This window comes from Eublepharis macularius, chromosome 4, assembly GCF_028583425.1.
Source record: "Eublepharis macularius isolate TG4126 chromosome 4, MPM_Emac_v1.0, whole genome shotgun sequence".
Lineage (NCBI taxonomy): Eukaryota > Metazoa > Chordata > Lepidosauria > Squamata > Eublepharidae > Eublepharis > Eublepharis macularius.
The window spans coordinates 30,796,205-30,822,129 of NC_072793.1; the positions used below are offsets into that span (position 1 = coordinate 30,796,205).

At 44.1% G+C, this 25,925-nt stretch overlaps 1 protein-coding gene across 1 annotated transcript in view; it reads left to right on the forward strand.

The window, feature by feature from the left end:
• Positions 1-6,053: 6,053 nt before the first annotated feature.
• Positions 6,054-25,925, forward strand: part of NHERF1 (NHERF family PDZ scaffold protein 1) — a 53,456-nt gene continuing 33,584 nt past the window's right edge. The window contains exon 1 of the mRNA XM_054977817.1: positions 6,054-6,703. Within this exon, the coding sequence (XP_054833792.1) occupies positions 6,242-6,703 (462 nt within the window). The 5' untranslated portion in view covers positions 6,054-6,241. The remainder of the gene's footprint in view (positions 6,704-25,925) is intronic.

Here is a 25,925-nt window from a genome sequence, read left to right on the forward strand (position 1 = left end):
GGAGAGAAGCTGCTGTCTGCAAGCACCTTTAGGGATAACCTGGGACTTCTTTCATGCGCTGCTCTTCCCAGGTGGATGTAGTTTGTGCCTCCTTGGGAAAGCAGGCCAGATTATACTAAAGGCTTGTTTATACAATCCTTTTTGTTGCATATTGAGATCGTGTACATCGTGGTGTAGTAGTTAGGGTAACCCAGGTTTGAATACCCATTCTGGGGGTGGAGACACAGAATCAAATCCCCGATCTGCTGTGGAAGCTGGCTTTATGCCTCACCAGGATAGAGTTAGGACAAAATGTAGGAGGGGAGAATGATGCTGCAAACAGCTTTGGGTCCCCCCTTGGATAGAAAAAAGGGCATAAATAAATTAAATTAAAAACATAACTTGCTCTCCAGTAATTTAGACATCCTGAACTGGCCTTAGAAATGCCCTGGTACAGGCCTAGACTGCAAACCTACTGTGCCCTGGGAAACTTTGGAAATGGGATTCCAACCAGGATATGATGACCATGACTGGAATATTCACTATTTTCCTATTATTTATTTAGGAAATGAATGTGCTGCTTCTCCAGAGCCATGCTTGAGGTGGATTACAAGTTAAAAACAATGCCATTCAATCATAGAGCAGCATAAATTATTCATATAAAAATAAAGTATTACAAAGCATTCAATCTAGGGTTGGTTTGATAATTTGGTCGAAAATCAACAGTGCAGGGCAGTTGGAGCTCCCCAACTGGTGGAAGCAGCATCCTGGTGTCAACATGGACTAGGGTTGCTAGAGAATCAGAGCTTTTTCATGTACTCCCTTTTAGGATAGTGGAAAGAGTAAGAGTCCAGTAGCACCTATAAATCTAACAAAATTAGTGGTAGGGTATGAGCTTTCGTGAGCCACAGCTCACTTCTTCAGATACAACTAGAATGTGAGTCCATCTGTCCTTATATCTTGGAGAGTGGAGTGACTGCAGAAGCCGAATGATAATAGTCGGTGAACGACAAAGGCAGGGGTGATTGAATAGGGTGGGGTATGCAGAGGGGTATTTGCTGTGGAGAAATTTGCATTGGCATGAGACGGGAAGCCTTTGTCTTAATTCAGTCCAGGTGGACACATTGCCTTGAGCTTTGTTATTAGTTGCAATTCAGCAGTCTCTCTTTCTAATCTCACTTGGAAATTTCTCTGCAGGAGAACTGCTGCTTTTAGGTCAGCTACTGAATGTCCTGGAAGGTTAAAATGTACCCCCACTGCTTTTTAAATGTTATGGTTCCTGATGTCAGACTTATGTCCATTAATTCTTTGTCTATTCAATCACCCCTGCCTTTGTCATTCACCGGCTATTATCATTCGGCTTCTGTGATCACTCCACTCTCCAAGATATAAGGACAGATGCTCACATTCTAGTAGTATCTGAGGAAGTGAACTGTGGCTCGCTAAAGCTCATACTCTACACTAAACTGTTAGTCTTATAGGTGCTACTGGGCTCTTGCTCTTTTCCACTTCTACAGACAGACTGATTCCTTCTCAGCTCAGTTGTAAAAGAATTTGTAACTCTGGTCAAATTCATATTACTCATTCTAAGTCGCATGTTCCCTGCATTCCCCGCACAATCCCGAGTGCCAGTCATATTACCTGATTAAACAGATGCATTTCATTCGCATTTCTCCCGAATATGTGGTCACAGGTTTTCAACGGGAGTTTCACAGTGGCCGTGAACGGGCCAATGCGCAATTTACGTGTTTTTTTTAAAAAACACACCCCTTCCTGTCTCTCTGGCCGTTCCAAGAGTTCCTATTGGCTGATTCAACTTGCAAGTGCTCCGTAGTCTGCAAAAGACTGTTTTTGACTTCATAGCATTGGATTTATTGTTTATGCTGTTTCTGAATCAAATCTGGTAGTTTGAAAAATCATTTTGGGGTGAATCCATTCTCAGAACGGACTCGCGAAACTTCCTTTTTAACTGTTTTTTATTTTTTTTATTTTATATTACTGTAATATCAAAATTACGAAATATCAAAATAATGACACTCCAAGGAAGTGAAACTTCAGTAAAATTCAGGCACTGAACTGTCCTGCATAGGAAATGCCCACAAAAGCTTCCCACATGCTTCCAAATTTCCAAAAAAGAAACGGGAGAGAGCCATCAGTGCTGTCAGTGGGGGAAAGAGAGGCATCATTATCTTCAATGATGTTTCTTTATAAGGCAAGATCGAAATAACGGAAAAGTGCACTCAAAAAAATTAAAAAAATGGGTGGGGAAAAAAGGTCCCGCCCAAAAAAGCGGTTTTCGAGCGGCTGTGTGACTGGAGGGACACGCGAGAAAGATGGATTGGAAGCAGGAATGTGAACAAAGAGGAAAAAATCACTGATTGGAGGCAAACGGAAGATATCCGATAAACATGCGGGTAATGGGTGAATGTGGATTTGACCTTAGTTACAGCTACTCAAGTTGTTTGTGTCTAAGCAGATAACACAGATCATAATCAAAATGCGGCATGTGGTGGGCTACAATGACAGTACAGATTAGTCACTTTAGTCCTACTCAAGTATACTGAAACAATGTTCTCAGTGTTTGTTTTTTAATTTTGTGACCACTCCTCCCTCATTCCAGTTCCAAAACCTGCAGCAGTAACCCTCTTTGTCTTTGTTCTCACTGTGTCAGTGAGAGGAAGAGAGAGGATTCACGCAACCAGGGCTTCTTTTCTGAGAAAAGAGGTGGTGGAACGCAGTGGGTTGCCAGCATAGGGGGCAACTCTTGGCAGGAGGTGGTGCCCCTGGTACCACATGTGTGCGTGCAAAGTGCATGCATGCTCCTAGGGCCAATGACGTCACTTTGGGTCAGCTGGAACAACGGGGGAGTTCTTAAAAGTTTAAATTGCACATGGTCACATGACTGGTGGCCCCGCCCCACCAGCCACGTGACCATTTTCAAGAGGTTCCGGAACTCTGTTCCTCTGCGTTCCAGCTGAAAAAAAGCCCTGCACCCAACAAAGACTCCCCTAACTGGAGCCTGGAGTTCTTCTAGAAATTCAACTCCAGACCACACAGAACAGTTCCCCTGAAGGAGATGGCAGCGTTGGAGGGTGGGACTCTATGGCATCCCATCCCTGCCGAACTCTCAACGTTTCCCATATTTTCCCTCCTCAGGCAGTGCTCCAAGATCTCCAAGATTTTCCCAAACCAGTTGCCAATCCTAGTATTAATTTAGGCATAGGATGGGAGTGGTACACGGTGATTGTTCCTTTTACTAAGCAAATTCCCCTTGCCAGTGACATCTCCACATCAGTGTGGCTCTTGCGGTGACAAAAATAGCATTCACAAGGGCCTAATTTTGTCCTGGGCTGGAAACTATCCTTTTACTACCCCCTAACCTGCCAGACAGAGACTGTCAGGGATTTGCCGTTTTCCGTGGACCTATGCAGATGTTATAGCCATGCAAATAGGAGCCTGCCAATTGCAAGTATCAGAAGTGCACACTGCACCTGATACATGAATTTTTTGTATCGATCGTCTCCATTCTACAGGTAATGTATCAAAGGGAAATCCATGTATTGTCCCGTTCACACAATATCGGGTGTTAGGAGGATCATACACTTCCAACTGGTGGCAGCTCAATTCATATGAACATGAAGTGTACATGGGCCTTTTTACTATTCTGGTTCTTCTCTCTTTTTTTTAAATATATATTTTTATTCAATTTTAGAACTGTAACAATAATTAAACAACAAACCAATATAATACATTGCATTTACAAATATTAACACAGTGCTTCAACTTTAATACATTAACAATGAGTGGTGTGAAGAGGGAGGTTGCAGATCTCTTGCTTCTATGAATTCATAAAATGGGATCCATTTTTCCCAGAAGTTTGATCCTGAAGACTGATATTCCGTCTGATGTAGATTATCAGTTATTTTTTCCATTATCAAATGGTTCCAGATTTTTGTAAACCAAAGTTCTGTAGTAGGTGGAGATTGGTCTTTCCATTTGGTTGCTATTGCACTCCTAGCTGCCACCAGGAGAGAGTTGATAAGGTCTCTTCTAACATTTGGGATCTATGTCTGATCCCACAGTCCCAAGAAGATTACTTTTGGTGACATAGGGACACTGTACCCTGTTATTTCCTTAATAATATTTAGTATTTCTGACCAAAATCGAGCTGGTTCTTCTCTAAGAGACCAGATAGGCCAAAGCAGTTCTTCCATGACCTTCAGCCCTTCCTCTTTGTGGTTCCTGACTACCATTTGAGACGAGCTTCCTACAGCTCTCTCCTGGTAAACCCCATAATGGAGTTCAGGCCTGTGCGCTACCCTTCTCGCAGCTTGTCAGGATTCTTTTGAATCTTGAAACAGCTCCAAAAATAAGGAAAGTTCTGGAAGAGTTAGGGAAGGACTTTAGTGGAAAATTTACTGCCATTGGAACTCAGAGTGAGACAAGAGGCTGGACTGACAGAAGGGAGTATCCTAACCAAGTTCATGAGGGGCGAGGGGCGGGCAGGCAGCCAGTTGGCTCGAAAGACATCTTATTCTGGTCATAACATGGGCGGATCTGGAGACAGTCAGCAAAGCTAATCGGAGCTGGAGGTTATATTCAGCCATAGAGTATAGAGCTGGAGGTTATACTCGGCCACAGAGGATGTCTAGGCATGGAAGCTGTGGGGGGTTGGAACTGAGGTAGGAGGGCCAAACTGTGGACTCTTGAAGCCTTCTAAGAGTAAAAATTCCCAGGGCCCAGTTTGTTTTGATGGGCTGGGAAATCAGGCAGTCCTCAATTGTCTCTCCTGAGAACAAGGCAACAGCTGAGGTGATGTATAGCTTATGATGGGGCTTCAGCAAGAGCCAGAAACCTCCCTAGGTACCCAGAACTCCAAGCTTTACTTGAAACGTTGCTGCCTTTTTCTGCAGCAAGAAAGCATTTACTATATTTTCAAGTTAAGCAAATGGTTAAAGTGAGACTCCAAAATTAATTCCTTCGAAGGTTTTTGCCCTTAACTAGTGAGCTCCTTCCCTCCCTTCCCAGACGCACGTGCTTTTTTTCTCCTTACCTGTTTGTGTGCCTGCCCCCCTTTTATTTTTAATTTAGTGTTTCTTTAAATATTCTATATGTAAATAGAGAAAGGAGGAGACTTTGGATACCTGTAAAGACTGTCAGGAGCGCTGGTTAACTAAGCCTATCACAAGGGGTGGGAGCCCGCAGTTTCTCTGTAAAGCATAGGGTTTTTTTAAAACAATTTTAAAAAGTACGTACATTAAAAGTATGTTTTTTTATCTCTTCAAAATCTTTAAAAATAGTTTTAAAACTTTTAATTTAAACTATTTTTAAAGATTTTGAAGAGAGAAAAAAACACACTTTTCCCCCCTTCAAATTTTTTAAAAAATCATTTGAAATCTGATGTATTGTCGAAGGCTTTCACGGCCGGAGAACGATGGTTGTTGTGAGTTTTCCGGGCTGTATTGCCGTGGTCTTGGCTCTCTCTCTCTCGAGATCTCTGTCTTTTGGTGCTACACCTCTGAAGATGCCAGCCACAGCTGCTGGCGAAACGTCAGGAACTACAATGCCAAGACCACGGCAATACAGCCCGGAAAACCCACAACAACCATTTGAAATCTACTTTCTTGAAATATTGGGCTGTGTGCTCAAGAACGAAATACAACTCTCCTGGCAAATAATTTTTGTTGCTACGAAGTAAACGAGCGCTTTCTCGGTATAGGGAGAGTCGCCTCTCTTCTGTGGGACCCCCCCCCCCCCCCCGAATGTAGCAAATGAAGTTTCACTTTTGCTGCTTTCTGACATTCCAGCTTCCTGGGAGGCGAGAGATAGAAATTTGGGCGGGGAGGGGGAGGGGGTAGATTCAAGACAAGACAGCTAATGGAGGCGGAGGAGGAGGCGGGGCTGCGCCCTTTGCGGCTTCCAAGTCTCCTCCCCCGACTTTACTCCGCGTTCAGATCCTTCTTTCGACTCCTCCCTCTGCCCAACCTCCCTCTGCGCAATTGGTCTCCGGGAACTGGGCCCGCCCCCTGGATAAAGCGCCACTGCCGGGTCTGGAACTCTCAGACCCCGAGACAGGCGGTGATAGGTGGAGCGGTGGCTACTTGTTGCTCTCGGGTCGCTGCGGGCCCGCCCCGGGGACACCTGCTGCTGCTCCGAAGCCCTGCAGCCGGCGCGCTCCAGGCCCGTCTCCCGGGGTCGCCTTCGCCTCCTCCTGGCCGCTCCCAACTTCTTCCGCGCGGTTTGAGCGGCTCCGAGGAGGAAGATGGACAACGGGGTAGGGAGCGAGTCGCAGCACTTGCCCCGGCTGTGCTGCCCGGAGAAGGGGCCGAACGGCTACGGCTTCCACCTGCACGGGGAGAAGGGCAAGGTGGGCCAGTTCATCCGCCTGGTGGAGCCCGATTCCCCGGCGGAGAAGTCCGGGTTGCGGGCCGGCGACCGCTTGGTGGAGGTGAACGGCGAGAACGTGGAGAAGGAGAGTCACCAGCAAGTGGTGACTCGCATCCGGAACTCGCCGGGCTCGGTGCGCTTGCTGGTGGTGGACGCCGCGGCGGAGGAGCGGCTGCAGAAAGCGAGCCTGGAGTGCCGCGAAGAACCGGCCCACGCGCTGCCCGCGGAGAAGGCGGAGGGGATGAGCGGCGAGCGGGAGCCGCTGGAGGCTGCCTCGCAGCAGCAGCAGGAGCCGGAGCAGAGGAGCGAGGAGGGAAAGGACCCCGCTGCCCAGCGAGTAAGGAACCGGGTCACTCCCGGGAAAGGCGCGGAGCGCGCACGGCAGGGGGCTGAACGGGGCGTGGGGGGCAGAGGATGAGGGCAGAAGGCCAGGACGATTGAAAAGGCAGTCCTTTATAGGTCTACTTGGAAGTAAGCCCCGTTTTAGTCAATGGGGCTTACTCCCAGGAAACCGTCCTTAAGTTTGCAGGCCGAATCTCAGAGCCGTAGTTAAGGGGCGACAGGCAGCATCTCCACAGGCGAGGCATCGCCGCGTGGGTCAAGAGGTTACACCGGTTGCATTTCTGCCTGTCGCACCTGCCAGCGAAGTGGTGGTGGTCAAGCGACGGGAGCGGACTTTCTGCCTGCTCTGCCGCTCTTGTGCCTCCCGAGATCTCGGTCAGGAAGAAATCCCAGTCCGTGAAGACCTGAGTGGGTTAGAGGCATTGGCGTGGCCCTTAACCTGAGAGGGAGCGGGCGCGCCCTCGGGGGCTCGTGGGAAGCAGTTCAAGCAGCGTGGGAGCCGCCGGCGGATCTAACGAGGAGCGGCGGCAAATTCTTGCTCCTGATTCATAAGGAAGTCTCTCTTGATCAGCAGAGCTCTTCCCACTCCTCTCTCCTGCAGTTTCCCGCGGCTTTCCCTGCAGCGAGTCAATCAAAGAGGGGCTTTTTTTGTGCCGATGAATAACCCGAGTCCGCTTTCTCTTTCCCCTCCCCTCTGTCATTATGAAACGTGACCTCTTCTTGAAAAGCGGGTCGCTTCCGCTGCGGTGGAGCTGAATGCGAGCCCCGCTGGCACCCACATTAGCGGGGAGTGCCGGCCGAGTCTCAGCTTGCAGAGAGCAAAGGAGATGGCTGGGGAGAAATTGGCAGGGGCTCTGTTTATGGGCTCCGCCCGATCTGCAACCAGCCCCTTGCCAGGGACTCCAGTGGAAGATTCTGGCATCCAAAGTGGGTGCAGGAATAAGAAGGCAAAGATCAGGCTGTTCTTTAAGAGGCAGAACCAGGTTGGGGCTGCATTTCGCCTTGTTCTGTTCCAGCAATAGATCACCGAAGCAGAAAGAACCTTTCAGTTATTTGGCGCTTCCTGACATGATTTGCTTTTTGGTACAAACCCAGTCCTGAAGGAAGACAATAATTTGTGTAACTTCTGCTAGTGCATAATGCACGCTGCTTATGACTGTTAATCAAGCTGTTCCCACCAGGCCAAGTATAGATGGAACGATAATCCCCCGTCTTTAATTTTTATCTTGCTGTCCAATCTATGCTTCTCTTCCCCCGCTCCCAGAAGTAATCTGATAGTTATGGTTTCTTAAAAGGGTTTTTTAAAAATTTTGGTAGATTATTGAATTGAAATATTGCAATAGTGTGATACAAGTGATAACTTGCTACCGTACCAGCCTTCAGGATAAGGTGGGATAAAAAGACAAGGAAAATAGACCCAATGGAGTAATCGACTTAAATGCTAATTTCACCATTGGCACTAAAGACCTGTCTAAAAACTGTTTCAAATAGTGCATTTTATATTTGTATAGAAGATTTCGGTGCCACTTTCCCAGGTTACCTACCAATATAGCTTGCAAAATAAAATATAATAAATATTAAAACAACATAAGTTATTAAAAACCACTGTCCAAATACAGCAGAGCATAAAACAACAAAAAAGATGATACAGCTTAAAACGAGTATTAAACATTTCTCAAGCTAAAAACTGATTTTAAAAATGATGTTTTAAAGGCCGAGTCCCTTGGTTAAAAGCCTGGTAATTTGAGACATTTTGGTTTGGTACCTAAAAGTAAGTAGCGTTGGCACCAGATGGGCTTCAAGGGGAATAGTATCATACATGCAAGGGGCCACCACTGAAAAAGCCCTGTCTCTCATTGCCGTGCACTTTGCTTTCAAAGGTGGGGAGAGACAGGGCTTATGAGGAAGACCTTATGTGGCAGGCAGGCTGGACAACATGGGAAGAGGTGACCAGGTACCCTGGCAAGGCAAAAACATCAGCTCAGTAGGAACAAAACTCTTTACAGCGCAATCCTAAACAGAGTTACTCCAGTCTAAGCCCATTGAAATCAGTGGGTTTGGACTGGTGTAACTCTGCTTACGATTGCACAGTTAGTTGTGTTAGCCCGTGCTGTGAGCTCTAGTAAGTATGTGATACAAGCCAAGAAAAACAGGATTACTGCCAAGTTCTTTACCCCTTGTTTCTTGGGTGCTTGGATTTTTTTTCTTTACCTTTTTAGATTACAGTCCTCCATGTGGAAGTACATCCCACTTTTATTTAAAAGCACATAAAGACTTTCATGGTGCTCAGTGTCTAAAAAGAGAGGTACTAGGACTCTGACATGTGCAATAATCCTGTCATGTGTAGTAGAAATCAGCGTGGGTAAGTTGCAGTTACTCAGGGTGAAGGAAAGCTAACTTCTTATTGGGTGCTATGGCACCCCCAGATCCCATGCAGGGATCATTGCAATATAATCTCTCTTTGTAATAACTAATCTATAAACAGCTGAGCCAGCCAAAGTTACAGTGTTGGGTTCTGTAAGCCCAGGGGACATCCCAAAGTTGCCAAAATCTTAGTTTTTTTAAAAAAACAACTAGTTTGGGGGTGCAATCCCACCAAGAGTTGTAGCAAAGTCTGTGCATGTGCAAATGTTCTTAGGGGACTTCATTTCATTTGCCCACTTTCCCCCCCTTGCTGCACTGGGGTGGAGGGAGGCAGGCGGGGAAGAGAAGGCAAAACAGCCACTTGGCAAGTGAGCCAGAATGGTAGGCAAGCTGATCTGAGAGTGGGTGGGTGAACTAGAGATGAAGGGGAAGCCCGAGGCCGTAGTGGGAAGGGTGGAGATGGGATTTCTTTCACTGCAAGTCAAAGTCTTTTTCTTGTAAAAATACATTATGCAACATGCAAGATATCTAATGAAACAATCAGGTGAGAATCACTGGTTAAAACTGGCGATAAGACAGTAGGAAAATAAGGAGGCATGTCTCCTCCCTTGGAAAGGAATTCCAGAGAAGGCAGGTTTTATACATCCCAGGACCCAGCCCTTGTATTGGAAGCAGCTTCTGAGACTAAGCCTTGACATAGTTGAAGTCTGGGAAGCATTTTGCTCTCAGGAAGTGTGCATTCCCATGATGCGTTTTCTGCAGTGGTCTCTGGGCCCGAATCTGCAATGTTCTGGAAATGGGCAGGCTGGCAAGGAGGCAGGTCTCGAGTGCCAAGATATTTTGCTTGGAAGTAATTTCCTTGGAACTCTTAGAAGAACTCTTATTATGTGTATGATTATAGAAAACATGTGTGAGGCTGAAGTGCAAACCACTTCACAAATGTAAACAAGGTCACAAGTGTGCCTGCTTTGTGTGCAGACACATGAATGGATTATCTTCTGCCATAATCCTGTTCTGAGATCAGGTATCTCTGCCTACAAATGAGTTTTGATACGTAGGGCACAGAATGGTAGTCCATGCCTCTTCGGGCTCTTGCTAAGATACCATACTATTTTTTATTGCACAGAACTGATACTTAAAGAACCTGTGGAGTCCACTGAGTTCCACTGTGGAAAGAAATGCATTTCATGTAGGTTTGTTAAAGGACCCGTCTGACCTCTTGCAGCTCTTCAAGGCGGGGGTTGATCTTTGTTAGAACAAAGATCTGTTTCATAGTATTGAATCTAAACTTACTATTTTGTAAGTTTTGTAATATTCATTGTTCTTTCTACTATCTATATCAGACTGCCTTTTGCTTAGAAGAGAGAGTCTAATCTAGTGCAGTCCCTTAGTGCAGGAGAGAAAAGATTTCAGGTGTTGAAAATGATTTTTCTGGGTTACCACCATTTAGGGGCTGGATGTGGTAGTAATAGTGGTCATAATTGTCTGTTCTTCAGTCAGTTCTTCAGAGCCAGTTTGGTGTAGTGGTTAAGAGCGGCGAGACTCTAATCTGGAGAGCCGCGTTTGATTCCCAGCTCCTCCACTTGAAGCCAGCTGGGTGACCTTGGGTCAGTCACAGCTCTCTCAGAGCTCTCTCAGCCCCACCCACCTCACAAGGTAATTGTCATGAAGATGATAATAACACACTTTGTAAACCACTCTGAGTGGGCATTAAGTTGTCCTGAAGGGCGGTATATAAACTAAATGTTGTTGTTGTTTTAAAAAATGCGGATGGGCATGATTGTTGGTGTTGGTGGGTGCCATGTGTACTTAATTTTGTTTGCCTTAATCCTACTTGTTCGTTTCCATAGATAACTCTGAGGGAAGAATTGTGTATTACCTATGTACATTCTGAATCGAAATTATGTGAACGTAAGGATGGGGTGGTATTAGCAACAGGAACAGCGGCAGATGGCTGCTTAACACTTCCTTATAAAAGTCCCCTCAATGCATTTTATTGCAGCCAGGCTTGCTTTTGGTCGCAGAGCCTGACTTGAGGGGAAAGCGGGTTAAAAACAGCCATAGGGCATTTGAGGGGTGAACAGATGTCTCAGGAGAGGGTTAACTGCATCCCCCTGGCCATCTGAATTCCCCTGCAAATGTGCTGTCTCTCTCCCCCACCCCCCTTGCCAGCATTAGAGTTGAGGCAAATATAAGATCAAGGAACTTGTGCTCAACTTGATCTGTTCTGAATTCCAGTGTGTCGAGAGAAAAGAACATAATTAATGATGTTGCTTTTTTTTTTTAGTTCCTTGACACAAAATACAGAATCCCAGGTATATGCAAAGCTGTGATTTGGAGTTAAATGGAAGTTTGTTTACAGTATGAAACATCATATTCATTATTGGTTCTCTTTCCACCCCCTGCATATCATTTGAGGATCCCAAACTGCTGTTCTAATTCTGAATCCAACTCCCCAAAATACGCTCAAGTGACATCCCATAAGTGCTACATTCTTACCAGTCCTGCATTAATTATGTTTATATAACTGCTGTACTAGCTATGTGTAAATATCTGTAACCCCTTGGCTCTTGATAACGGTTCACATGCTGCTTAAAGTTACCCTTTACCCATTGGTCGCAATGCCAAGAAGTAATTACTTACCGCGTTTACTTCACTGAAACTGGAAGGCCACCCTATCGGGTGAGGCAAAAGAAAATTCACTAAAACATTCAAGTGCAAACTACCAAGGGGTAATCTCAGCACGCAATTAACCTTTTCATGGAGATGTAAATGGATGACTAAGTTGATGTAAACAGCTCAGAAAATTAGCATGAGCCCTGGCTGGTGACAGTCTATTCAGTAATGCATCTGCAACAGAGATTCTGCTGCGGTAACCATTAGCTAATATGGATTGTCCAATATTTGGGATTGTTTTAAAATGCCTTAGTTAATGTCCTTCAGCTGCGTCTGCAATCCCACCCCGTGGCCATTTTCATATGTCATACTGAAGAAGTGCTTATTATAAATCTGGATGTAATAACTAAACAAGGAAGCTTGCTCTTTATCTTTTATAGGATTTTTTTTATGATGGATTATATCATCTCATCCCATTATCTAGAAGGAACAGGGTGGTAACCTGTTATGGTAACTACATAGTCAGCAGTTGATTTATTACTTTTATATGACACCTCTCCAGCGACTTGCTCATGGTACACATGAAAATACACGTAAAAATAATTCAAGTAAAAATAATACAACCAAATAAAGAAGAAGCCGAAACTATCAATATAAAAATAAGCCAGGGGCATAAAAAACATTAAGCAACCTAAAATGATACTAGTGAACAGTTCTCACTTCTCAGGCTAGATGGAGGCCGCAAAACAGGTATAAAGGACAGAATTGTGTTTGCTGCAATAAAGCAGGACTTTTTGTCAGGGCAGGTGGAAAAAACCGTGTCAGGAAGATTGCATGGCTCTTTGGAACTTGAAACTTTATTACTCTACAATTGCACGGACGCTTCCCTGAATAGCCAGGTTAGCTGACTTCAAGGTTGCTTTAGATTTTCTTATGTAGGATAATATATTTTGTTAATTTGAGAGGTGGGATAAGCAGTTCAATAGTCAGTGTGTTTTTGTGGCTGAGAATATGAGGCATAATTTGAAAGCAAAATCAAAAAGAGTCCAGTAGCACCTTTAAGACTAACCAACTTTATTGTAGCATAAGCTTTCGAGAATCACAGTTCTCTTCGTCAGATGCATCTGACAAAGAGAACTGTGATTCTCGAAAGCTTATGCTACAATAAAGTTGGTTAGTCTTAAAGGTGCTACTGGACTCTTTTTGATTTTGCTACTACAGACTAACACGGCTAACTCCTCTGGATCTATAATTTGGAAGGCCTCTGGTTCAAATTTTTCTTCTTCAGACTTCAGCAAACTACTTTTTCTCAGTCCCCCAATACTAAAATTCACTATATAAACAGTGATTCTAAGTAACTCCTTACACTAACCTAAGATATTAATAGTGCAGTCCTATGCAGAATTGATTCTTGTAGGTTTAGTATCGAGTGCCTATTTCATAGGTTTGTGTTGTAAATGTAAACTGTAGATAATGGAATGGTAAAAGGATAGACTTTGCATACTCTCCAAACCGAGCGTCAATTTAAAGTGATACCTGGTTAGCAAATAATGTTTGCCCATGTGATTTCCCATGCAAACTAGCTTCACATTTAAATTGTGCCGTCTGTCCTGTGCATGTAATGCTAGTACAGCGCATGCCAGGACCACAGATCCCACATGAATAGCAGTTGAAGGACTGACCTATGTGAAGCCAGCTGCGTAGAATGCCACATGGGCAAACGTTTTTATCCCCGCTCTGCATTTCCTTTAAATAGCACCTGGACAGGTAATGATGCTGAAGGGAGGAGTGGGGACTTTAAACTTACTGTGAGAACACTCTCTGTTAATCGGGAATAAACTAGGATTAATACAAGATTTAAACTCTCCTACTAACTGGCCCTGAAATAGGGGAAGGAAATCCACCTTCCTGCTATGTGCTGTGTTAACAATTGCCTGACCCTGTTAATGAACTCCACTGAATGACCTTGTGACAGGCTTGTGGTAATGTAAAATATTTTTGTACCTGCTTTCCGAAGAAGCCATTGCTTTCGATGCTAATCTGTTGTCATGGTGGAGAGATCCACTTTGGCTGACTTTCATGAAAGCAGAGAGGAACTAGTTTATATATCCAAATGTCTTGTGTGGCACTATGTAAAATGAGGATCGTTTGCAAACCGTGCCAGTCTAGCTAACTTTCTTCGAGTTCTCACCTTACATTATAAAATTAGGAAGAACAAGTGTGGGATGTGCAAGGGCTTGAGCAGTGGAGGCAGGCTTATTTCTCCTCCCCCACTATTTTTTCTTTCCCTTCCCTCAAAGCCTCCCTAGTCTTCCTGCTTCCTTCCCAGCCTACCGTTATATGCTGTCCTGTCTTCAGCTTTTGTCATTCCCTGAGAAAACTTTGTGGTGCTGACTTTAGAGCTGGGCCCAGTTGCTCAGCAGGAAACTTGCATGGACTTGGTTGCGGGGAGTCACCTCACTTTCCCCTTTATTTCATTTCCCAAACTGTGTCCCATTCCTCTTTTCCTGGCAACATCATCTTCCATTGATTGATTGATTGATTGATTGCATTTCTTGACCGCCCTTCCCCGTCAGAGGGCTCAGGGCGGTGTGACAACATACAATCAATAACATACAGTTTAAAAACAATAACATTATAAATAAACATTCAAACACTATTCCATATACAATAAAAAATTCTCAGTTGGCGGATATAAATATTAAAATGCAGCATTTTAGGCGCAGGGCTTGACGTCTTACACCAAGCCCTGCATCACACTTATGAGCTCCTTCCTACCAACCAAGCCCCTATCTGCCCGCCTGCCCCCCCATTCAGCTATTTTTTTATTATTTATTGGTTATTTATTTCATTTATACCCCACCTTTTTTCCACAGTGGGGAACCAAAGCAACGTAATTCTCTGCTCCACTTTATCCTCTCAACAACCCAGTGAGATAGGATTGGCTGAGAATGTGGAGCTGGCCCAAAATCACACAGGGAGCTTCCAGTGGTGATTTGAATCTGGGTCTCCCAGAACCTAGTCTGAAACTCTAACCACTATGCAGCGCTAGTTTTTGTAGGGTGGCTGCTGTTGAACAGTAGGCAGCAGTCAAGCCTGGGTGAGTCATGCAAATGGCATGGTATCAAGTTGCTTGGCGGTGGCGACCAGCCCTGGCCCCAAGGAATCTTCCCTCAGAGGTTGAAACAGCCCTGGAAAGGCCTCCCTTTTTGTCTTTTACTGGTATTCAGTGCTGGTAATACTGTTGGAGTTGCCTAGCAAAGGTCACTGAGAGGAGGGCGAATTATCCAGCCAGCCTCCCGCTGGGGGCAGGGGGGGGGCGGGATTGGGCTCCCCTCCTGATCTTGCTGTCTGTGTAAACAGCTGCCTGCCACCCTCACCCAACAGGGTCTGAATGTTTTGAGTTGTGCAATATTAAGCACTACATCGTAAAGTTGTTTTAATGTATTTGTAATATTGATGGGATTTTATTTTATATTGCGAGTTGTTTTATTTTTATGTGTATGAATATATGATGTTGTTATCCGCTCTGAGCCTGCTTGTAGGGAAAGGGCTACAAATTTAATAAACAAACAAAACATTTGTCTCTTAAAGCCACAGTGCTCCTTACGGGCACTGTGGAGTTACCCCTACAATGTGGGCTTTTTTAAAATAAAGATTTCAGATTTTTCTTCAAACCTGGAGCTTTTTTTGTCCTGTCCATTCATGGCTCCAGTCTCTGGATTTAAGGAGGCACAGATTTTGCCAAATTGAGAATGAGACGGATTGATGCCGATCAGCCTGCCCCTATGTATGTATGTTGGGAATCAAGACTCACTGAGTTCAGTTGGACTTATTTCCAAGGAAGTATGCATAGGATAGCAAGCTTGACCTCAGTCATTTTAATCTCTTCAAAGGAAAAACTCATTGCATATTTAGATCATTTGTATGTTTATGGGTTGGATCCAGTGATCAGTCAGCGGAAGGAGTTGACCATTTCAGCTCTTCCTGCCTATCCTTTCCTGCTCCAGAGAAGTCAATTCCAGCCGGTTAATAGCGAGGGTGAGGAGAGGAAAAGAGGAAAATCTGCCTTTTAGCTTCTTCTGTTAGCAGTTTTGCCCCCTTCCCCTTGTCTGTGCAGCCTAACCACCCTCCACATAGGTCACATGACCCCGGGGACAATCAACTTTCTGAGAGTTGGTAATAGCTTCAGGGAAAGTAGGGGAGATTTGCAATCTGTACCCTAAGTAGATCACTGGATCCATTGGTTTTATGGGGTTACTTTCTTGTTCATTAAGTCAACTTATTAAATTCTTTTGTTTAAGCACTTTGAGCTGATCCTTGATGAAAACTGCCTAACCTGCTTGGTTTCAGGTTTGAAGATTGTAGCTAGGAGTGCAATGCTATGCACCTCACTGAATCCATGAGAGGTTTGAGTAAATATGTACAGGAGCAGAGTGTATACTTCAAGAGTTGTATGCCTAGTGCGATGGGACTATTTGATTGTTGATAATATAGCATTTCTGCAGAATCTTCACAAGAGCCTGCTTGTTGCATCTCTGTGTGAATTACAGTCCTGAGTTGGCATTCTTCCGTTCAAGAAGCTCAAGGGGACGAGCTTCTCTGATGCTATGTAATTCTTATACCTACATACTCTAAATATTTCAGGGTGTAAGAATGTTGTGTTTCCAGCATCGGGGAGGGAAAGGGTTGGGGGAGAAAAGAGTGAGCAAGCTATCAAAGTCTGTACTTGTGGCCAAATCTTTCAGGTGTGGCTAGCAAACATCTTGCAATTTACTGCTGGAGCATAGTAGGCCGAATAGGGAAAGTTGCACTTGGATTTGGAATAGTCTGATTGCACGTTCCAGACGTGTTGGACGCTCTGAGGGAAGGAGTGGGAGGGGTGCTTCTAAGATCTGCTCCAAGGAAGTCGGACTTTGCTGTCAGTGCTGAGCCATCACTTGTTCTATTCATGATTGTATGTAAGTCTGTTAATCGTTCTCCTTTTTGGACTTTAACCAAAGAACATTCGTGGCTCCTTCCCTTTGGCCATTTTGGCTTATGGTAGGTGTGGCAGGCACACAGTGGATTTTTTAGCTGTTGAACATTAGCAGAAGATCCCCCTAGCAGAAGTTCATATTTCAGGGCTGCTGGGTGGAAATGTGTTGTTGCGTCTATGAGCCAAGCTACACGTGATGCCTGACACAGGTTGGACGCTTGTCAGCTTCCCTCAAGTTTTGATGGGAAATGTAGGCATCCTGGTCTTGCAGCTGTAATGGAAAGCCAAGCTGTAAAACCAGGACACCTACATTTCCCATCAAAACTTGAGGGAAGCTGACAAGTGTCCAACCTGTGTCAGGTGCCACTTGTAGCTTGGCTCTATATCTTCCTACTCACTCCAGGCCATTTTGAAGTTGTGTCTTAGAACTCTCTTCTTCAGTTGTTGATTCCTTTTAAAAAGGGATGTTTGTCTGAGCTCCCTCTCCTTCTGTTTGGCCTGTATCTAATTGGCATACCCATGCAATGTTGTGACAACAGAGTTAAGAACCTCATGGAAAGGTAGAATATTGAAAAACCCGTTGAAGAATCTTCAGTACTAAGAACACGGATGCTTTCCAGCAGCCATTAAAACCTCTCCTTGAATAAAAACAGAGACTACAAATATTGTGAAGGGAAACACAAATGCTGTAGTGTATTCTTCAGGCATGTAATATAATACTATATTGGCAGCTTTTTGTTTTATGCAAATTGCCAAATAATTAGAATAGTCTCTCTAGGCGGAAGGAGATGAAATGTGGAAAAATAGGACCCACTAGGTTGCTGTTGTTTGTTGTTGCACGGTGTCAGACAGCGAGAATGTTTTCCCCAACCTCCTCCTTGCATGTTTCTGCCCACATGTAGGGTAGAAGTAGCTCCTTGAGTCAGAAATCAGACCGGCTCCTGCATTTAGCTTGTAACATTCAAATGTTCTTGTTTGAGGGCTCCACTGAAACTAACTTTTCAAGAAACAAGTGGTGAGATTCTCAGAAATCAGAATTTGTGCCACTTTGGCACAAAGTTTTGCATACACTCCAGTTAAAACTCTCTTCACTTGAGGCTTTATTTACTACATGGGGTGGCTTACAACACAAGAATGAAATATTAAGGCAATAAACAAGAAACCATACCACAAAACCAAATAAATCATGTCAAAAACAGCAACAACCAGGTACTTAAAGCCCATAAAAACTGCGAAGAGAGAATTTAGCCCACAGTCTAACCTAATATGTTTCTATACATGTTCTTGTATGGCCAAAGATCTTCTGACAAACTTTTTCCTGTTATAAAGATGTCTTCCCATAAAGACTATTAAAGGAGATAATATTGATTAGAGGTCCTTATCAGGCATGTGTGTTACGATGTTTTTGTCCTGTACTATACCTTTTGAAAATGATGGGTGGAGGATCACCCATTTCGATGAATTCTGAACACTGATAATGCCTCTTCCGCAGATATATTTTTGTTGAGAGACTGTCTATGGAGTGCTTCTTGCAGAATGCTTTGAACAAAGGCCTACATGCAGATAGCACTTGTTGGAAGGAAGGAATGATAGCAGCATGGCTGAATTTGCATATCTTTCTCTCTTGGAGCTAGTTAATGATCTACTGTTAATATTTCCAGAGTAATTGGAAAATACTATATTTTCTTCCCGCAAGTGCCTATGAGGTAGATCGCTGCATTCTCGGATGTGCTATAACAAAGGATGAATCACTTACCTTACAGACATGACCAAGGAGTATCTCCCTTGAGTTATAATGAGAATACCAGACAGGTAGTTGTGTTAGTTTGTCGCCACAAAGATAAGTAGTCTAGTGTGACCCTTGAAGATACTTACTCAGCGAGATGACTTTGTCAGATGCACATAACAGATCCTCAGTAGGTAGACACAAATGTATGAGGTTGCAAAGGGAGTGTGGGACATAAATAGCAAGATCCAAGGGCTATGAAATGTGGAGAAGTACCGGGTAAGATGTAATAACATAAAATCCACAATAGCATCTCTCTAGTTCTGCTAAGCTACTTAACTCTGGCCGTAGCTGTAATGCAAGGACATGCATGTTGGATTTTGCTTCTGTTAATTGTGCAGTTCTGTAGAAAGGAGCCACCAAATCTTTCACAAGGAGAGAGAGGGAAGAAGATGCTCATAAGGGCTGGCCAGTGTGGAATTCCTAGGCATGTTTAGGGCTAGGAGTAAGACCAAGTGAATTTGATTACCTTCTTGTAACAGCATGTTATGCTCATCTTTATGTAAGACATTTCATAGATTGTTTTTTGTCATGGAAATAGTGTGTGTAATCTTAAAAAGTAATACTTCCAAATAACTATGCATAGAATTCCTCCTTGTTGCCTCTTGACCCGGGCCAAGGAGCAGAAGGATACAGCATCATGCCCTCCACACAGCCAGCAGATAGAGCAGGCGTTCCTATCTTTATTGAACCTGTGAGGACATCTGAAATTCTTGAGAACAGGTAGTTTGTGCCACAGTATAATGGCTTTCAATGGGTGCTGGTGGTGGAGAGAGACCCAGGAAAGAATGGTTCTCATAGGGCCTGGTGTTCAGTCACAAGGCACTAGGGGATTCTACACAATGTTAAGAGGCTTCAAGCTAAGCATCCATCTCTCATGGAGACAGATGTTTCCAAATAAGTGCTCCCTGCAGATCTAAATGAAATGTTTCCTTGGGTCTTCTGAAGCACCTTCTACTCCACTCAAGTAGAGAAGCCGGGATTATCTCTATGTTTGGAGGAAGATGTGCTGTGAAGAAAAAGCATGTGGGCACTAGGAAACAGAGTGGCAGGATCCATTTATTCACTTAATTTAATGTACATCGTTTACATATTTACTAGCTTGATACTCATGCCTCACTACGCTATTCAACTACTTTAAATCCAGTTATAAATCCAGTTGTGGGGCCTGGCAACCCTAGTGAACTTTTAGAGGAAGATTGAGAGGTGCATTTTACCTCAGGACACATTCAGTGACTCCCAAAACTGAATACTGTTTAGAATGTGCAAGGTGAGGACCAGTCAGGCCACATACACAAATGACCTCTGTGTTCCAACTGTCTGGGGGGGTGGGGGATGAGGTGTGGAATGTTGTGAGCCCCAATCAGCCCACATATGCAAATGACCTTGAAAGGCTGGCCCAATCAAAGAAGAGTGGCTGAGCTGGCAAGTGGGCAGGGGTACAAGCAGGCAGCAGCCTGCCAGCCACACAGGGAAGCTGTATCCCTTCGGGAAAACACATTTTACCCCTTTTTACCCTCTTAAGAGGCAAATTTCTTAAAATCCCTTCTGAATGGGCATTTACATCATGAAAGGAATGTTCTCCCCAAATTTTATGTTTCTAGGTTTGGGCTGGGCATTGATGAGTCAGTCAGGATACTTGTCTTTATATACATAGAAGATTTTTATTTACTTCATTTATACCCTGGCCTTTCCCCCAACGGGTACCCAGAATTGTTCACACCATTCTTGTCTCCCCAGCTTTATCCTTTGTCCCTATGAGGTAGGTAAGGTAAGCGTGGGACTGGCCCAGGGCCACTCAGCAGGGTTCCAAGGCAGAATGGGGATTTGAACCTGTGTTTCCCAGGTCCCAGTCTGACTCTCTAACCACTGCACCATACTGGCTCTCTTGCCCTGCACCCATGGGCATCACATTGAGTAACCACGAGGTAGAACATTGAATCTGGGAAAACTATGGGAACATTTCTCCTTCTGCCTGTTAGAGATGAGTAATCATTGTTGCTTCAATGTTAGGTAATGGCGGAATGGTATATAGACATTGCTGCAAATGTGCTAGCAGTTAAGCTGGTCTCCTGCTGTAGACTCTGAATCAACTTCAGCTTCACCTCTACTAGTTAGCACCAGCTAGCTCTCTACTAGGCCAGTTATTCCTGCTCCAGTGGGGCTGCTCATTTTGAATGTCCTGGTTTTATTTGCTCTCAGTGAGCCTTTATAAATACTAACCACCACCACCTACAATGTGCTAATAATCCTAGTTCTGGATCCCGAGTTTGCCATGAAGCATTGAATGTACAGTTCTGCTGTTTCTTCAACCAGGTAGAGTTCACAAGGCAGCTTAGTATGTGGCGTTAGTTCCTGTGGTTCCTACAAGCAGGAAGGATGTCTCTGAGGCAAAGTACTCACTAGCCCACCTCATTTTGCAAGTGGCTTGTGGCTCTGGGTTCATACTATGTCATGTGAGCTCCTTGAGTTTGTTTTGCAGGTTGCTTTGTAAAACTGTTGAGGGCTGGAAACAAGTGTTGTGAAAATTCAAAGTATGGCAGCCTTTCCAATCTGACTGGAGGTTCAGAAGCAAAATATCTGAATATTTTTGAAAAGCAGACCTTATGGATAAATACTTGTGGCTTGATTTCTTTTGGGTATGTGGCCTGTTGTGTAGAAGTTATTGCTCCAAGAATTCACAGCATTCAAGTCAGTCGGTCTCTTAACTGACCTGGGAGTTCAGAACAGAAACCAAGGAAGGTTAGGCGTTAACGAAACAATACATCAGTTTCCTCCTCCCATTTCCCCCTCTGCTGCCTCTGGCTGTGTGTGTGTGCTGTGCACATTTAGGATCTGGACCACCCATATTTCCTTTCACCCCTCACTACCAGCTTGGTGAAACTTAGTTGAGCTCAGAGGCTGAGTAACTCTCACTAGGGTGTGACGAGAGGAGTTGATTAAGATATGAAAAGAGGGCTGGGCAGAGATATGGGAGGCACGTGAAGGACCTGCTGATTATCCCCTCACCAGTAGTCAAGAACATTCTAGAAGGGTATTGAATCCTGTGGTGATCTCTCTGCCCTCAAGTGCTAGGATGGATCAAGCTCTTAAATCTTAAAGCAATCTGAAGTAACCTTGTCCTATTCAGTACTCGGTCATGTATTCCCTACGCCCTTGTTTTCCAGCCTTGAACAATAAAAACTCGAGTGTTAGAATTCTTACGAGCAAAAGTAAATGAAGCTTGATTTCTTATACACACAAAGTGAGTTTTAGTTCTTTGTAGACTTAGTAGTGGAATTGAGTGAAGCGTCTGCCTTGGGTTTGTGTATCTGATTTCTCATTCCTTTTGTGGTGATTGCTTGCTATAAGACTCATAGCTGTGATGAAACCTCTGATAGGTGAAGAACAAGACTAGGTTGAATTTTGCGATCATACCTTGGGACTGATTTTTATTGTTAGTTTCAGTTAACAGCTGCATCTGTCCTTGCTCTTTTGCTGGGCAGAATTTCCCTTCCTGAAACCTGTCTGCTTTAGACAATATAAAAATGAAACTAGCTTATACTGAGAAAGTGGAATTTAATCATTGTTACAAGTTAGGAAGAGATCTCAAGTTGCTGTCAATGATGGTGCATTACCGTAGAAGACTTCTTTAATACTGACATCTGAAATACTAGATTTGGGTCTGGTAGCACATTCAAGACCAATTTGATTTTCAGGGTATGAGCTTTAGAGAGTCGGAAGTCCCTTCAGCTGATGAAATGCTGTCTAACTGATGAACTTTTCAGGTAACAGCAAAATTGTGAACCCACAATTCTCTCATGCACTGAACCTCCCTGAATATCTACAGAGTACAGTTGTCTTGTCCTGATGAAGCTCTGTTGCCATTCTTGATCCTATGAATACATATTCTGGCTGTACAGCATTCCTAGGCCTTATTGAAGAGATTGTCTTCGCCAAGAAGGATTGCAGCTAGCTTTGTGGGTTTGAGCCAGATTATGACGCAGAATGAACCTGCTCATTGCTAGTGGGCTAAATGCTTTTGCCAGCTGCTTATCTGGGGCCAAGGCATTTCCCCCCAGGTTTAAAGTCCATATTTGTTGGGGATAATGATGAGGCTTTGGGTCTTGTTCACCAGCTGGGATATTTGCGTGTGTCAGAGTCCTGTTTACTTTATTGGGTTGGCCTTGGCCTTGTTTGCTTAACAGGCTTGAAGCATTTTTCTGCCAGTGTGTTGTTGGCAGTGGCTGGACTTGAACAGGAGAATGTAGGGTGCTATACCAAGTTTTGGTGCACTGCGGATGTCTCTTCCTTGCTGTTTCTCTTTCTTTGTCAAACTGGTACATACACATCTCAGTGCTTTTCTGAGAGTAAGGCACATTTCCTCCTTAGATTTATGCTGCCTCTTATGGGATGTTTTTGAAACACAATTGCAACTTCTGTCCAGAACTAGGAGACTCTTTCGGCACTTGTAGTGTGTTCTAACCCTTGACCTGGCTGGCCCATGGTAGCCTGATCTGATGAGATCTCGGAAGCTAAGCAGGGTCAGCCCTGATTGATACTTGGATGGGTGACCACCAAGGAAGTCCAGGGTCGCCACACAGAGGCAGGCAATGGCAAACCAGCTCGGAAAATCTCTTGCTTTGAGAATCCTGCTGAGTTGCCATAAGTCAGCTGTGACTTGATGGCACTTTCCACCAGCATTGCGTTGCCTGCATCCGTTGGCAACAAAGAGGATTTATTTTAAATCCTGACAAACTTAATTCATTTGAAACCCTTGAAACAGTACTTTTTCCTTTTTGGAAATTGTACACTTCCAGAACAAGCACGTATACTAACTGGCTCCTGTAACAGTTAAAACATAACTTGTTTGTAACTGAATAAAGCAACCGAGGTTTTGAATTCTGCTCTTTCTTTCATCATCAGCACTACGCAGCTGTTGCTAAGCAGATGTAGCTGTGAGAAGCAATTGTGAAATTGGGATTTTTTTTTTGGTTCATTGTTAAGGAAACTAAGCACAATCACTTTCTTTAAAATAAGGACTATAATCTAGCTTTGTTGGTTTGGAGGGTTAAGTGCCTGAAAGCAAGCTTGGCAGTCTCTGGACAAGTCAACATTTATCCATAAGATGGGAAGTAAATGTCAGCAGTGTTTGCTTGATCATCATAAAGTGATGTAGTAATAAATAAAGCACACAGTCTATTTTGTCATTTATAATGCTTTACTGCAGCCATTTTGGTGGTCTCTGTTTTTTTCTTTTATGTAGAAATGGAGCTTCGAGGTCTGGATGCTCGATAGAAGGTCATTAATTCATACAGAGTTGATGTGTGTGTGTCAAATTAAGATTTCATTTTAAACTAGCTTATTTTTAAAAGATGGCATTATTGCTTTAAAGTCCAGTTTGGTGTAGTGGTTAAGAGCATGGGACTCTAATCTGGGCCGATTCCAGACGGCTCCCCGCCTCGTGAAACGTCGTGCGTCGTCGCGCAGAAAACGCGATATTTCGCGTTTTCTGCGTGACAACACGCGATGTTTCGCGAGGCGGGGGGCCGTCTGGAATCGGCCCTGGAGAGCCGGGTTTGATTCCCCACTCCTCCACGAAAGCCAGCTGGGTGACCTTGGGCGAGTCACAGTTCTCTGGAGCTCTCTTAGCCCCACCCAACTCACAGGGTGATTGATGTGGGGTAATAATAATAACACTTTGTAAACCGCTCTGAGCGGGCATTGTTGTCCTGAAGGGTGGTATATAAATCGAATGTTATTATTATAATATATATTATTAATTAATTAATTAATATTATTAATGAAAACTGATCTAAATAAAAATCCAGATTCTTTTTAAAAAGTCACTTGTTAGCCCAGTGACCCACATCCGAAGTGTCTGCCGTTTGCTGATGTGGTTAAATTTTGCAATTTATCCGTTCTGAAGAAATTACTTCACTGTTCAGCGCAATACAACTTAGCTTGTGTTGCATCATGCAGCTCCTTATAATCCTGCCTTAACTTCCATACCTAGATGGAGCTTTTCTCTCTCTCGAATAATCCAGGTGGCAACTTTGCGTTGGAGAAGGTGCCGTGCAAGGTCAGGTTGTTCTAACAGAATGTCCTGCTCTTCAGAACCTTTGAGCACTTTCTGTACTTATTCGTTGAGAACTGTGTGCATGTCCTGCCTCGGACAAATCAGACAGAAACCTGTTCAATGGCTCAAGATGGGGCTTGGAGGGAGCCGTCTTCTTGAGGAGCAAAGAGTTAGTGGCATAACAACGTTGAACTAAATTCCTGGTGACTTGGCAAAGCCATTGCCCCAGCAGAACGGGGTGTTAGGAAGGGTGTACAGGCTTCACTCAGAGCTGCTGGTTTTTTTCCACCCGTGTGAGCTGATTGCTGCCTTCTGTGGCTAGCTTTCTGGCTTCTAGCGCTTGGAACAGGATGTGTGAGTTCTTTAAGCACAGCTTTCTCAAGTCACATGCTGCTTTCTGAGTATGTTCTTAGCCTCTCATCCGGCATCTTGACCTAGAGCTTTGTCACCTGGCAGCATCGCACAGCTCTACTAACCTTGTCACCCTTGCCAGCCAGCCAGTTTCCTGAGTCCCATAATCTCTCATCCTAGTACTTAAATTGCATTCTTGTCTGGTCTGTAGAGTTTCCACTGTGGGTGGAATAGCTGGGGATGGGTGGGACTGAGAACGAATTTGCTTCTGACTTCCTCCCTCCCTTTGAAAAATGGGATCAGAGAGATCTGAGGAAGTTCCAGTTCTTTACTTGGAACTTTTTAATAATACTCCTGGCCTCCTCCAACCTGGGATTACAGAGTACAGATGTAGCACTGCAGAGCAGATGAGGATGGATAACGTGGAGTCTTGAACTGGTTTATGCTGGTGCAGTGCAGGGACTCTGATGTGCAGTGGCTGTTCCATATGTTTGTCACTCAAAGCTTTAACTAGATCTGTCTTTGGATCCTGTCCAGGAACTTGAAGCTTGCTCTATTTGTGCTGTGCTTAATTATGAAGACATGGGGAACGAACGGGGGGGGGGAGTCTCCCCTGCCCCCAGCTTTTCTTTTTTCTCAAGGGAATGATTGAAATACTGTGGTGTACTGGGGGACAACTGGAAAGGATTTTCTTATTTGGACCAAGAAGTTACTTCCTTACTTTTAGATAGCAAAAACAAAGATACATGTGCTAAGGCAGCATAGGGTTACAGCAGTTTGTAACGTGTTCTCTCGCTCTCGCTCGCTCGCTCGCTCGCTCTCTCTCTCTCTCTCTCTCTCTCTCTCTCTCTCTCTCTCTCTCTCTCACGCATGTATTAAGTGTATTTGCCATGTTCATTGTAGAAAACGAAGGCTTTTATACTATTCATAATATACCGAATAGTACAATTTTATGCGAAAACTTTGTTATAAATGATGCATTTATGTTCATAGGTTTAGGATTGATAAAAAGCTTTGCTCTCATTTAATTCCCCTCTCCCACCCCCGGCTTCTATTTTTCTCTT